The 13,306-nt window shown below is 44.7% G+C and overlaps 1 protein-coding gene across 2 annotated transcripts in view; it reads left to right on the top strand.

The window, feature by feature from the left end:
* PKP2 (plakophilin 2) overlaps positions 1 to 13,306 on the top strand; it is a 226,290-nt gene that overhangs the window by 200,120 nt on the left and 12,864 nt on the right. For both annotated transcript variants that reach the window (XM_030214261.1, XM_030214262.1), the window contains exon 12: positions 2,584 to 2,671. In XM_030214261.1, the coding sequence (XP_030070121.1) occupies positions 2,584 to 2,671 (88 nt within the window). The remainder of the gene's footprint in view (positions 1 to 2,583; positions 2,672 to 13,306) is intronic.

The following is a 13,306-nucleotide window of genomic DNA, read 5'->3' on the forward strand; positions in this document are numbered from 1 at the left end:
AACAGGACTATTACACCCAGTTGACTAATTCCCTCAGCTCTAACCCTCGTCGTCTCTTCGCCACCCTCAACTCCCTCTTCAAAGTGCCCTCCGCTCCCCCCCCCCCCCCCCCCCTCTGTCTCCTCAATCACTGGCTGATTATTTCCGCGACAAGGTGCAGAAGATCAACCTCGAATTCACCACCAAACTATCGCCTCCTCTTCACCCTCTACCCACCCTCAACCAACCATCCCAGGCCTCCTTCTCCTCTTTTCCTGTTATCACCGAAGAGGAAACCGCCCATCTTCTCTCCTCCTCGAAATGCACCACCTGTTCCTCTGACCCCATCCCCACCAACTTACTCAACACCATTTCTCCTACCATCACCACCCCCCATCTGTCATATCCTCAACCTCTCTCTCTCCACTGCAACCGTCCCTGACACCTTCAAGCATGCTGTAGTCACACCACTCCTCAAAAAACCATCACTTGACCCAACCTGTCCCTCCAACTACCTCCCAATCTCCCTCCTACCCTTCCTCTCCAAGTTACTTGAACGCGCGCGGTTCATAGCCGTTGCCTTGATTTTCTCTCCTCTCATGCCATCCTCGATCCGCTTCAATCCGGCTTTCGGCTTCTAGACTCGACAGAAACGGCACTATCTAAAGTCTGCAAAGACCTGTTCCTTGCCAAATCCAAAGGCCACTATTCCATCCTCATCCTCCTCGACCTATCCGCCGCTTTTGACACTGTCAATCACAATTTACTTCTTGCCACACTGTCCTCATTTGGGTTCCAGGGCTCTGTCCTCTCCTGGTTCTCCTCTTATCTCTCCCACCGTACCTTCACAGTGCATTCACATGGTTCTTCCTCCACCCCCATCCCGCTCTCTGTTGGAGTTCCTCAGGGATCTGTCCTTGGTCCCCTTCTTTTTTCAATCTACACCTCTTCCCTGGGCTCCCTGATCTCATCTCACAGTTTCCAATATCATCTTTATGCCGACAACACCCAGCTTTATCTCTCCACACCAGACATCACTGCAGATACCCAGGCCAAGGTATCGGCCTGCTTATCCGACATTGCTGCCTGGATGTCCAACCGCCACCTGAAACTGAACATGGCCAAGACCGAGCTTATTGTCTTCCCACCCAAACCCACTTCTCCCCTCCCTCCACTCTCTATCTCAGTGGATAACACCCTCATCCTCCCCGTCTCATCTGCCCGAAACCTTGGAGTCATCTTCGACTCCTCCCTCTCCTTCTCTGCCCATATCCAGCAGATAGTGAAGACCTGTCGCTTCTTCCTCTACAACATTAGCAAAATTTGCCCTTTCCTCTCTGAGCACACCACCCGAACTCTCATCCACTCTCTCATTACCTCTCGCCTTGAGTACTGCAACCTACTCCTCACTGGCCTACCACTTAGCCATCTAACCCCCCTTCAGTCCGTTCAGAACTCTGCTGCACGTCTTATCTTCCGCCTGGACCGATATACTCATATCAACCCTCTCCTCAAGTCACTGCACTGGCTTCCGATTAGGTACCGCATACAGTTCAAGCTTCTCCTATTAACCTACAAATGCACTCGATCTGCAGCCCCTCCCTACCTCTCCACCCTCATCTCCCCCTACGTGCCTACCAGTAACCTCCGCTCTCAAGACAGATCCCTCCTTTCAGTACCCTTCTCCACCACCGCCAACTCCAGGCTCCGCCCTTTCTGCCTCGCCTCACCCCATGCTTGGAATAAACTCCCTGAGCCCATTCGCCAGGCCCCCTCCCTGCCCATCTTCAAATCCTTGCTCAAAGCCCACCTCTTCGATGTCGCCTTCAGCGCCTAACCACCATATTCAGGAAATCTAGACTGCCCAACTTGACATTTCGTCCGTTAGATTGTAAGCTCCTTTGAGCATGGACTGTCCTTCTTTGTTAAACTGTACAGCGCTGCGTAACCCTAGTAGCACTCTAGAAATGTTAAGTAGTAGTATATGCCTCCCAGCAATAATTATTGTTGTCTATAGTTCTTTAGTGTCAAAAATATTTGTTTAAAGAGTTTTCCTTAATTTTAAACAGTTCCAACAGTCAGACTTCTGTTTTAAAGAAATTACTTTATATATTTACATATATATATATATTTTTTCTACATTTATAAATGACCCTCAGGAGTGCTTAAATCATACATGCAAATGAATCCTGCCAATGCAGTCAAAACAACTGCTATTTTTATGCTCAAAATCATTCATCGGTCCTTAATAATTTACACTTTTAACATTAACCATTAATTATTTTTTGAATCATTTTAACAACTTCAGTCTCCCTTAACTTTTGTGCACGGACCCACTGCAGACATGACCAGTGTTTCGATACTACTTCAAGGACATGGTCTGTTATCATGCACCACTTGATTATGAATCAAGAGAGAGGATGCAGGGTCGAAGGACCTTGTTCTTTCTGAAAACAGCTAAGCAGCCATGAAGTTACTGAGCTCAATCAACCAAACCTTAATCTTGAAAAGAAAAAAAAAAAACATGAGGGGGTAACTTGCCGTAAGTTAAATGCTGTTGATTTTGTGAAAAATGTGTGTAACATTGGGTTTTGCTCCTTGCAGGAATTTATCCACAAAAGCTGGCAAAGCTGCATCAGTTGTCCTATACTACATGTGGCAACATAATGACCTTCACAGTGCCTACAAAAAGGTAATGCCTTTAACAATTAAAATCATGTAATTGGCAATTTTATAACTGGGCACCACATTTAAGTGCATCTTACACACACAAAATTGCAGAATACTAACCACCTCCCCGTTTTACTAAGTCATGCTAGCGACTGCTGCGTTGCAACACTGACAGCCTATTCAAAGTGCATGGGCTGTGTCGGCATTAGCGCACAGCAGCTGCTAGCGCAGCTTATTAAACGGGGTAAGTTACACTTATTAACATACCCCCTAGATTCTATAATGGTTGCCCAAATTTGTATGCTAAAATTTGGACGCGACCCTGAGGTGCACATGACTTAGTGAGATAAAGAGCCAATTAATTGGGTGTCAACAGTCGGCACCAATTAGCATTTACACACATATTTGACTTCATGCTATTCTATAACACTGGGTGCCCAAATCCCATAGTGCAGAACCCAAAAAGGGGTATGGCCACAGGAGGGGCATGGACAGGTCAGGGGCATTCTGAAAATTTGTTCGCAATGCTATAGAGTACCAGGGATGGGGGCCCTAATTGGGTGCCAGGAATTACAGCTGGTTTCAGCAGGCGTAAGTCCTGGCACCCTAATTTGGGCATGGGAATCACGCTATTCTGTAAAAGGCGCTCAGCCCAGGGTAACCTTTACAGAATAGCATTGAGCGGCAGTTTTTCCAGGGGCAGATTTTTGAGTGCCGTTTACTGAATCCAGCCCATAATGTTTGCAGGCTGCTTATGCACTATTCTGTAAAGGCGCATGTAAGTGGCATAGCTTGCAAATGCAAGGGGACATGCACATGGGTGGAGAATGGGCAGGCAACTGTGGAGCTCCCAGTTGTGAGCGTAATTTATAGAGTATTGTAAGTTACACGTGTTCCTGCCACATTTATACACCCGCAGTCACACCATGTCTGCGTAAATGTTAGGCACGCCAGTACTGGTTTATGCTCATATTCTGTAACGGAATCTGGGAACTCAGATGCTGCTATAGAATAAGCTCTCGCCGCATTGAGCTTATTCTATAGCAGCACCACTAAGGAGGTGGTGCTTCGATATTGTGTTTTCCCTGGAGTCCTGCAGAGTTTGCCTGTCCATCACTATCAAAAATGTGATATTGAAACAGCACCCCCTACAGGCAGGTCTATAGGTGGAGGATTCCCGCTCTGCTTAGAGGAAACAGTGGACCGCACATCCTCAACATGCCTAAATGGAAGTGCCCAGTTATAGAATTGCCTCATTATTGCATTTGTCTGGTGTCCATGTCCTAAGGTTGCAGATTGTCTCATCGTCGGTAGTTCAAGTAAGTCTTGCAGATGTCTTGCAATGCGTAAGAGAATAAAAAAATGATAATGGAAAAACACTATTGCAGAAATGTAAAGAGGGGCCTATTTACTAAACCACATTAGCTGTTTATAATGCAAGAATTACTCTGCACTATCAGGGTGGCATATCATGAATTGATAGCAGGTACTAACTGTAGTTCTAAACAGCTAATGTGGAAAACACTATTTTAAGCAGAGAATGAGCCTTACAGTTAACATGAAATTTGTTAGCACAGTTTATAGTTTATTTCAACTTGCTAGACCGCTCTAGCTGCCAGGACACTATAACATTTGAAAGGAAAAGGAACTCCATTATAGACAGTAGCGCTCAACAGTCACGCAGAAACACCTACAAGGCAAGGAAGAAAGAAAAGGGGGGGGGGGGGGAAAGGAAAAGGGCCTCTGCTGAAGAATCCAAAACAAAACATCTGATCAACCCAACCCTCCGAAGGCGTGACTAAAAAGCCAAGCCTTTAAATTAGCCTTAAAATTTTTAAAGGAAGATTCTGAACGAGGTGGCGGGGGCAAGGAAGAAGAAAGCACTGTGTCTAGTAGATTCATAATGTGCTACTTTGGGACTGGGAACGATAAGGCGGTGGTCGATAAGGGATCAGAGAGTACGAGTGGGAGAGTAAGGGTTAGTAAGTAAAGCAAGGTAGTCGGGAAGGCTAATTCAAAGAGTCTTAAATGTAAGGTTAGCTATCTTGAAGATTATACGTTGTTCAACGGCTAACCAGTGGTGGTGTTTTAGAAGGGGGGGGGGGGGTAGTGCGATCTGAGCGACGGGCATGACACAATAACCTAATTGCAGTGTTTTGAAGAGTTTGTATTTTTTCAGTGATGACTGTGGTAGACCTGCATAAACAATATTGCAATAGTCAAGACAGGAACTAAAAATGAACTTCCCCTAAAATCACAGGTCAGGAATCTTGGGATACTGCTAGACTCATCACTCACTCTGATCCCACCTTCAAAAATTGTCTCTATCACCTACGGCAGCTATGGTCTCTCTCTCTATATATTGAAAAGACAAGTCTGACCACAGTGGTCCATGCCATGATAACATCATGACTAGATTACTGTAATGCCCTGTACATTGGCCAAACCAAAAGAGTTTGTATCGTCTCCAACTAATTCAGAATGCTGCAGCACAACTGATAGAAGGCTGCAAGCAGCGTGACCATATCGCAGCCTTCCTGCAAAAGCTACACTGGCTACCAGTACCTTACAGGTCTAAATCTAAAACTCTGATTTTCAAGGTCCTTAGATTTGGGCTAGAATACTTAAAGAATAAGCTATTACTTTACATTTCTGCAACTACTAGTACTACTATTGATACTGCTTCTACCGCTAATCATTTTAACAGTGATACTAAACATCACTGTTCCCTCTAAGCTGAGATGGAGTCCTCTATCTGTAAGGGGGAGGGGGTGGCACTGTTTCACTATTACACTTTCAATAGTGAGAGATAGGCAAGCTCTGCAGGACTCCAGGGAATCTGCCTATCCCTAGTGATTGAAAATATAATATTGAAGCACACACACACACACACGCCCCCTAGCAGCAATGCAGTTGCAGGACACCAGTTCAGCTTAACGGGAACAGTGCTAGACATATGCAAATTAGGGCTTCACAGCACCTACTAGTAATGACAAAATTAGCCCTTTGGAAATTTACCAGGGATGAGCTCTTAAATTTAGGATGGCTGAAAGGGTTAGGGCAGGGCAAGAAATTTAAGGGCCAAACACTGATTTTCAGCACTAGATCAGGGATACAGAATACCTACCCCTGCTTCCAGGGAGAGAGGATTAGATGGTCTAATGACTAGAAGGATTCTGGAATGAAAAGAGGAGGTTTCCAGATTGGGAGGGTACCTTGGGGAACTGTCTTTAAACACTTGAGGAAGGGGAGAGGACAAACTTAGAAAACTAGCTGCGGGGCCGCTAAGAGAGTAGGCCGAGCCCAGGCAAGGCCGCCCCGCCTCTGCCCCCCCACCACCACCGCTGCCGTCCCCTGTCGCTCCCCCCAAAGGGAGGTGATCTGCAACTGCCACTTCAAATCGGGGCCTGGAGCCGAAGAGGCAGGCAGGTGAGACTGGGGACTGCAGCGCCGGCGGCCCTGACTAGCTGGCTAAACTTAGTTGGCCAAGTCTAATGGTTATAAATCTACATGACCTCATTCTAGCTCCCAAGATTTAGGTGAATTTTCAGCCATTCTTAGAATCCTAAGCTTTCATCTGATGGTCAAAATTAGGTGAGGCACTATTTTTGAGAATGCTCCCCTTGGATGTTGAATGTTTGGCATCCACTAGATGAATAGTGGACAAATTACTTGTTTTTTTTTTCTGAATATGCAGTATAGAAAGGAATATTTAGCTATGATTTGGAATGTATTGATAAGATGAAAACTTATTCGGATGGGCCAAAAAGATGTTGAGTGCGCAGGAGGTAAAACCAGGACACATTGAGGGGCATTTTCGATAGAACGTCTAAATCAGAATTTGGACGTTTTACAAAAACGTCCAAATTCTGAACAGGAAAGAAGGTCATTTTTGAAAAAGATAGACGTCTATCTTTTATGTTCGAAAATGCTATGGATGTATTGTGATTTGGACGTCCTTTTTTTTTTATCCATTTTCGAACAAAAGGCGTCCAAATGCAAGACGTCCAAAACAGGAGGAGTGGCTTATTGGTTAGTGCAATGGGCTTTGATCCTGGCAACATGGGTTCAATTCCCATTGCTGCTGCTTGTGACTTTGGGCATTTTTGGATATGACATCTAAGTCTGAATTTGGACGTTTTTTGTAAAACATCCAAAATCAGAACAGGAAAGGTTATTTCCTACAAAAAAAAAAGTTACCTTTTCCTTTTGAAAATGCTGTTTGGAAAAATGTTTTGTGATTTAGGGGAGTGAGCGGAGGTGATCCCCGATTCTCTCCAGTGGTCATCTGGTCATTTGGGGCACCTATTGTATGGAGTAGAGGAGTAGCCCAGTGGTTAATGCAGCAGACTTTGATCCTGGGCAATTCCCACTGCAGCTATTCATTATAAAAACAGGTTTAGCTCAAAACGTCTAAGTTTTAGTCCTGGACATTTTTGTTTTGTTCCATTATGGCTGAAAGACGTCTTAGGAATGCCCAAGTCCCGCCCTGAACACGCCCGCTTGAGATTTAGACGTCCTTCTGACGGACTTCAGAGAAAGACGTCTAAAAATAGGTTTCGAAAATACTGATTTAGACGTCTTTGTGAGATAAACGTCCAAATGCATACTTATGTCACTTTTTGGACGTTTTTCTCTTTTGAAAATGAGCCTGATTGTTTATTACTAGTTTCACACTCTTCTTCCAGTACTTTTTTTAAAATTTCAATTATAGTACAAACAAAAGTACTAGAAATATAGTAGTCTACATTACAGAAGGAAAATAGTACTGATGTCAGAAATAAAGCTCAAGAAAAAAAACCTCAAAAGAAATTCTAAATAACATCAGTTACCTGACTATATATTAAGGTGGTCTTAATTACAGTTAGTCACTCTAGTTGATTACTTAGCTTCACTATCTAACCAGAACCTCTCCAGGTGATCTGGATCAAAGAAAACATATTGAGCTTCAGAAAGGGAAATTAAACAATTAGATGGAAACGTTAAGAAAAATGTAGCTCCCAGAGTTAATACTCTATATTTAAACTGAAGAAACTGCTTATGTTTATCCTGAGTGGCTCTAGAAACATCAGGAAATATTTGGAGCTTACCTCCATAGAAAAGAAAAGCCTTTTTCCTAAAATAAGCTTTCAAAACCATAACTTTATATCCAAAGCAAAGGAACCTAGCAGTGCGTATTACCTAGTTGTTCAAATGGTCCTGCTTGCTACCCTCTACACCAGCTTGTATGGGGCATGTCATCACATAAGTACATATAAGTGTTGCCATACTGAGACAGACCGAAGGTCCATCAAGCCCAGTATCCTGTTTCCAACAGTGGCCAATCCAGGTCACAAGTACCTGGCAAAATCCCAAAAGAGTACAATACATTTTATGCTGCTTAGTTGAAAGAAGAAGGTGATACAACAGAAACACGATATTCAGGCAGTCCCCTTGACAAAGCTGGAACAGTGAAACAGGCACCTGTCGGGGTGTCAGGATTCGGGGAGCAGAAACTCGTCAGGGTGTGAAAATATAGCGGCATACCAGAAGAGTACAGATAAGTGATAATTGCTAGCCTGCTTAATATTAGCATTGTTACAATGGATGCTGTAGATATAAACATAAATAAGGGCATGAATTGCTGTGAACAGTAATAGACACATCGGCACAAGAGAAATAAAAAAAGAAGAAAAAGGTTTGATAAAAAGAAAAAAATGTATCCATTGCCTTGTGACCGAATATAGATATAAGGAGGAAGGGGGTTTTGTCGATGATTATAAACTGGCACAGAATAAGTCCCACGAGTGGGGGAGCAAGAGATTATCCTGTGACCATTTATGAGACTTTCCCCTAATAAAACTATAACAGCAATGGACTCCGAGTTAGTCAATCTACCACTGAGTAGGATATACTGAAGTAGTAATAAGTAGATGTGAGTCAAATACGTTTGCCAGTGATGCTTATCCTAGAAATAAGCAGTGGATTTTCCCAAGTCCACTTTAATAATTTATTTATTTATTGCATTTGGGTCCCACATTTTCCCACCGTATGGCAGGTTCAATGTGGCTTACATATTCCTAAAAGGGCGGTTACAAAATTTAGATTTGTAGAAGTCTAGTATATAATACAGAAGTACAATAAACACTTAGGTTGATATATTAGCATATTGTGAGAGAGGTTAATATTATTGTTTTCCATTTTTGAACTTTTCGTGATGTATGGTGGTGTGGGATTAGGCAGATCCAGGAGGGAAAGACTTCTTGAAAAGATGTGTTTTCAGGTTTTTTTCTGAATTGTAGGTAATTTTGTGTGAGTTTCAGGTCTTTGGGTAGTGAGTTCCAAAGTTGTGTTCCTATAAAGGAGAGGCTGGTGGCATGTGAAGATTTGTATTTTATACCTTTGCAATTGGGGTAGTGAAGGGTTAGGTAGGTTCTTGCTGTTCTCATCACGTTTCTTATTGGTAGATCGATAAGTTCCGTAATGTAATCTGGTGCAAGTCCGTAGATGATTCTGTGGACTATTGTGCATATTTTGAATGTTATGTGAGCATTAATAGGAAGCCAATGTAAGCTTCTTAGGAGGGGTTTCATGCTTTCGAAGAGTGTTTTTCCGAAGATGAGTCTGGCAGCTGTGTTTTGTGTAGTTTTCTTATGATTTGATCTCTGCAGCCTAAGTAATAATGGCTTATGGACTTTTCTTTTAAGAAAGTATCCAAACCTTTTTTAAACCCCGCTAAGCTGACTGCTTTTACCATATTCTCTAGCAAAGAATTCCACAGTTTAATTTCACACTGAGTGAAGACATATTTTCTCCAATTCATTTTAAATTTACTACTTTGTAGCTTCATTGCGTGCCCCCTAGTCCTAATATTTTTGGAAAGAGTATAAGCGATTCACGTCTACCTGTTCCACTCTCCTCAGCTGCCTTTTCTCCAAGCTGAGGAGTCCAAGCCGTTTCAGCCTTTCCTCATAGGGACATCGTCCCATCCCCTTTATCATTTCCGTTGCCCTTCTCTGTACCTTTTCTAATTCCACTATATACGTATATGCAAATGACATATTGCATAAATGGGGCACTCACATTTACATATGCATTATGCATGAAAATGTTTAGAATAGTAGCATTTATGCCAGGTATATGCACACATACAAGCATAAACGCTAGAATGGCACCTAAGTGCTATTCTGCAACTCCCTATCTTACATAGCCCGTCTTTGCAAAGGGATGTACACAGGGGTGGAGCATGGGTGAGACATAGGCGGGGATCTTACTTATGTGCCTTTAATAAATGCTATAAGTAATGCATGTACCTGCCCACTTAAGGACTCGCACTTACACCAGCTCAGTTGCTGGCAGAAGCGCAATCTCCTAAATGTTAGGTGTTTTAAAACCCGATTATGTTGGTCTTCTATGAAGGAAAGTAGGTGCCTGAATTCTTTCATAGAATAGGCTCGTACGGTGCACCCTCTAAGGGCCTAATTAGAGGCACACAGGTATATAATTGCCTTCTGTGGGCACTGTTCCCTCTAAGCAGAGCGGGACTCCTCCAACTGCATTGTTACCAATAGGGGAAGGTGCTTCAATATTGTCATCGATGTTTTCAATCTCTAGGGACAGTCAGGTTCCCTGGAGTCCTACAGAACTTGCCTGTTCCTCGCTATTGAAAATGTGATAGTGAAACAGCACCACCTACTGGCAGGACTGTAGATAGAGGACTCCTGCTCAGCTTTGAGCAGGGATTCTCAACCCAGTCCTCAGGACACACCTAGTCTGTCAGGTTTTAGGGATACCCACAATGAATATGCATGAGAGAGATTTGCATGCCCTACCTCCATTGTTTACAAATTTATCTCATGCATATTCATTGTGGGTATCCTGAAAACCTGACTGGCTAGGTGTGTACTGAGGACTAGGTTGAGAACCCCTGGCTTAGAGGGAACAGTGTCTATGGGGTCAATTGTCAAAACCACTTATGCAGTTGGCAGAGGTTACCTAATAGGGATGTGCAGTCATTTGAAATGACATCGGAAACGTCAACATTTTCCATGCCGTTTCATATTGTTCTTAACCTGAAACAAGAAAAAAAAACCTAAGGGGCCCTTTTAGTAAGTTGCTTAGGCGCCTAAATACGCCAAAGTGGAGTTACCGCCTGGTTACCGTGTGGCCCTTGTGGTAATTTCCATTTTGGCGTGCGTCCGCTACACGCGTCTGAAAAATATTTTTTCTTTTCTGGCGTCTGGCATTTGACGCGTGTAGACCATTACCACCCAGTTACCACATGAGACCTTACCACTAGGTCGTGGCTTGCGGTAAGGTCTCAAAACCAAAATGGACACGCAGCAATTTTCATTTTGCCACACATCCATTTTCGGCAAAAATTTTAAAAAGGCATTTTTTGTAGGTGTGTTAAAAAATTATTCTGCGCGCACCCAAAACATGTGTCTGTACTACCACAGGCCATTTTTCAGCGAACCTTAGTGAAAGGACCTCTAAATTGTCTTTTCTCCTCCATCATCAATAGTTAGTGCTTTTCAAAGTAGTTCACGCTATTGCTGCAAGACAGTGTGCACCAGTGGCGTAGCCAGAAGTCAATTTTTGGGTGGGCCAACAGGTTGGATGGGTGGGCACTAGACAGTGGTTTGCCGGTAAATGTTTAACAACAGGCTCTCTCCCCAGTCCACCTCTGCGCCCCCCCCCCCCCCCCCCCCCCCCCCACCTTCTCTCAAAATTGCAGAGCTGGCTATGGCCGGGGAGAGAGCCTGGGGTGGGGGGAGGCAATGCATTACTCTCGCCAGGAAAAATAAAATTAAATGATCCCAGGTTCCAATCTAATTCATGTTTAATGTGGGATAAAATGCCATAAATAAGTAAATAAATATAAACTTTTAATGTTGAGCACCTGATTCTCAAAGTGGACATATTCCAAACACTATAATGAAAATAAAATGATTTTTTCTACCTTTGTTGTCTGGTGACTTTGTTTTTCTTATCATGCTGGCCCAGTATCTGATTCTGCTGCTATCTGTCCTCAACTCCGTTTCCAGGGCTTCCTTTCCATTTATTTCTTTACTTTCCTCCTTTCTTCTTCATTGCTTGCTCTACATCCGTAAGTAAAAGCTGGGTCCTCCGCAGACTTGACTGTCCAGTGGATCCAGCTTCTGCCTATTTTCTCAATCCATGTGCAGTTTTTCTCTTCTCTTCCTTTTCCCTCATATCATCTCCTTCCTCTGTCTTCCCTCCCCTCCATCCATGTTCAGAATTTCTTCTCTCTCCCTTCCCCTCCCATCCATGTGCATCTCCTTCCTCTGTCTTCCCTCCCCTCCATCCATGTTCAGAATTTCTTCTTTCTCCCCTCCATCCATGTGCATCTCCGTCCTGTCTTCCCTTCCTTCACCTCCATCCATGTCTAACAATTATCTCCCTGCCCTCCCCTCCATCCACCCATGTCCAGGAACCCTCCTCTCTCCACTGCCCTCCCCTCCATCCATGTCCAGCAACTCTCCTCTCCCCTGCCATCCCCTCTATCCACCCATGTCCAGCAACTCCCCTGCCCTCCCTCCATCCATCCATATCCAGCAATTCTCCTCTCTCCCCTGCCCTCCCTTCCATGTCCAGCAATTTCTCCTCTCTCCCCTTTGAGCTTTGACCATCTCCCTCTCATTCCCTCTCCAGCGCTCTCATTCCCTCTCCAGCACTCCCATTCCCCCCTCTGTCTCTCCCTTACCCAGTCTCCTAAATTCCTCCCCCATCTTTCACCCACTTCATTAGTCCCCCATACTCTGTACTCACCACCCCTCCCAGACCCATCCTTCCCTCTGCTCACCACCCCTCCCAGTCCCATCCTTCCCTCTCCTTACCAACAATAAAGAACGACAACGTGGATGCAGGCAGCAGCTCGGGTTGCTTGCTGTGTTTTGAGTAAACGGCGACGGCTGCGCGGGGGAGTAGAAAAAAAGATTTTCTAAATGGCCTTCTTCCTTCTCTACTCGCAGCGGCGAACTGGTGGGCGGCGGCAATAAAAGTATAAAGCAGCCAGGCTCCTCGACTCCGTCCCGTCCTTCGCTTTCACTTCCCTGCCCTCCCAGCGTCCCGCCCGAAAGGAAATGACATCAGAGGAAGGCGGGACGCTGAGAGGGCAGGGAAGTGAAAGCGAAGGATGGGACGGAGTCGAGGAGCCTGGCTGCTTTATACTTTTATTGCCGCCGCCCACCAGTTCGCCGCTGTGAGTAGAGAAGGAAGAAGGCCATTTAGAAAATCTTTTTTTCTACTCCCCCCGCGCAGCCGTCGCCGTTTACTCAAAACACAGCAAGCAACCCGAGCTGCTGCCTGCATCCACGTTGTCGTTCTTTATTGTTGGTAAGGAGAGGGAAGGATGGGACTGGGAGGGGTGGTGAGCAGAGGGAAGGATGGGTCTGGGAGGGGTGGTGAGTACAGAGTATGCGAGTCTGGAGAGATCATCAGTTGAGCCAGAGTGGGTGCTGTTTCTGCCCTGCTAAGCTGGTGCAGTGTGTGTGCGCTTGGGTGGGGCGGGCCTGAGGTGAAATTGGGTGGGCCTGGGCCCACCCAGGCCCACCCGTAGCTACGCCCCTGGTGTGCACTACTGCAAACGAGTATGTGCTGCTTCCAACTATGCTCAAAAATGTAAAAAATGAGCAAATTGAGGAATCCCAGAAAC

This window comes from Microcaecilia unicolor, chromosome 9 (assembly GCF_901765095.1).
Source record: "Microcaecilia unicolor chromosome 9, aMicUni1.1, whole genome shotgun sequence".
NCBI classification, from domain to species: domain Eukaryota; kingdom Metazoa; phylum Chordata; class Amphibia; order Gymnophiona; family Siphonopidae; genus Microcaecilia; species Microcaecilia unicolor.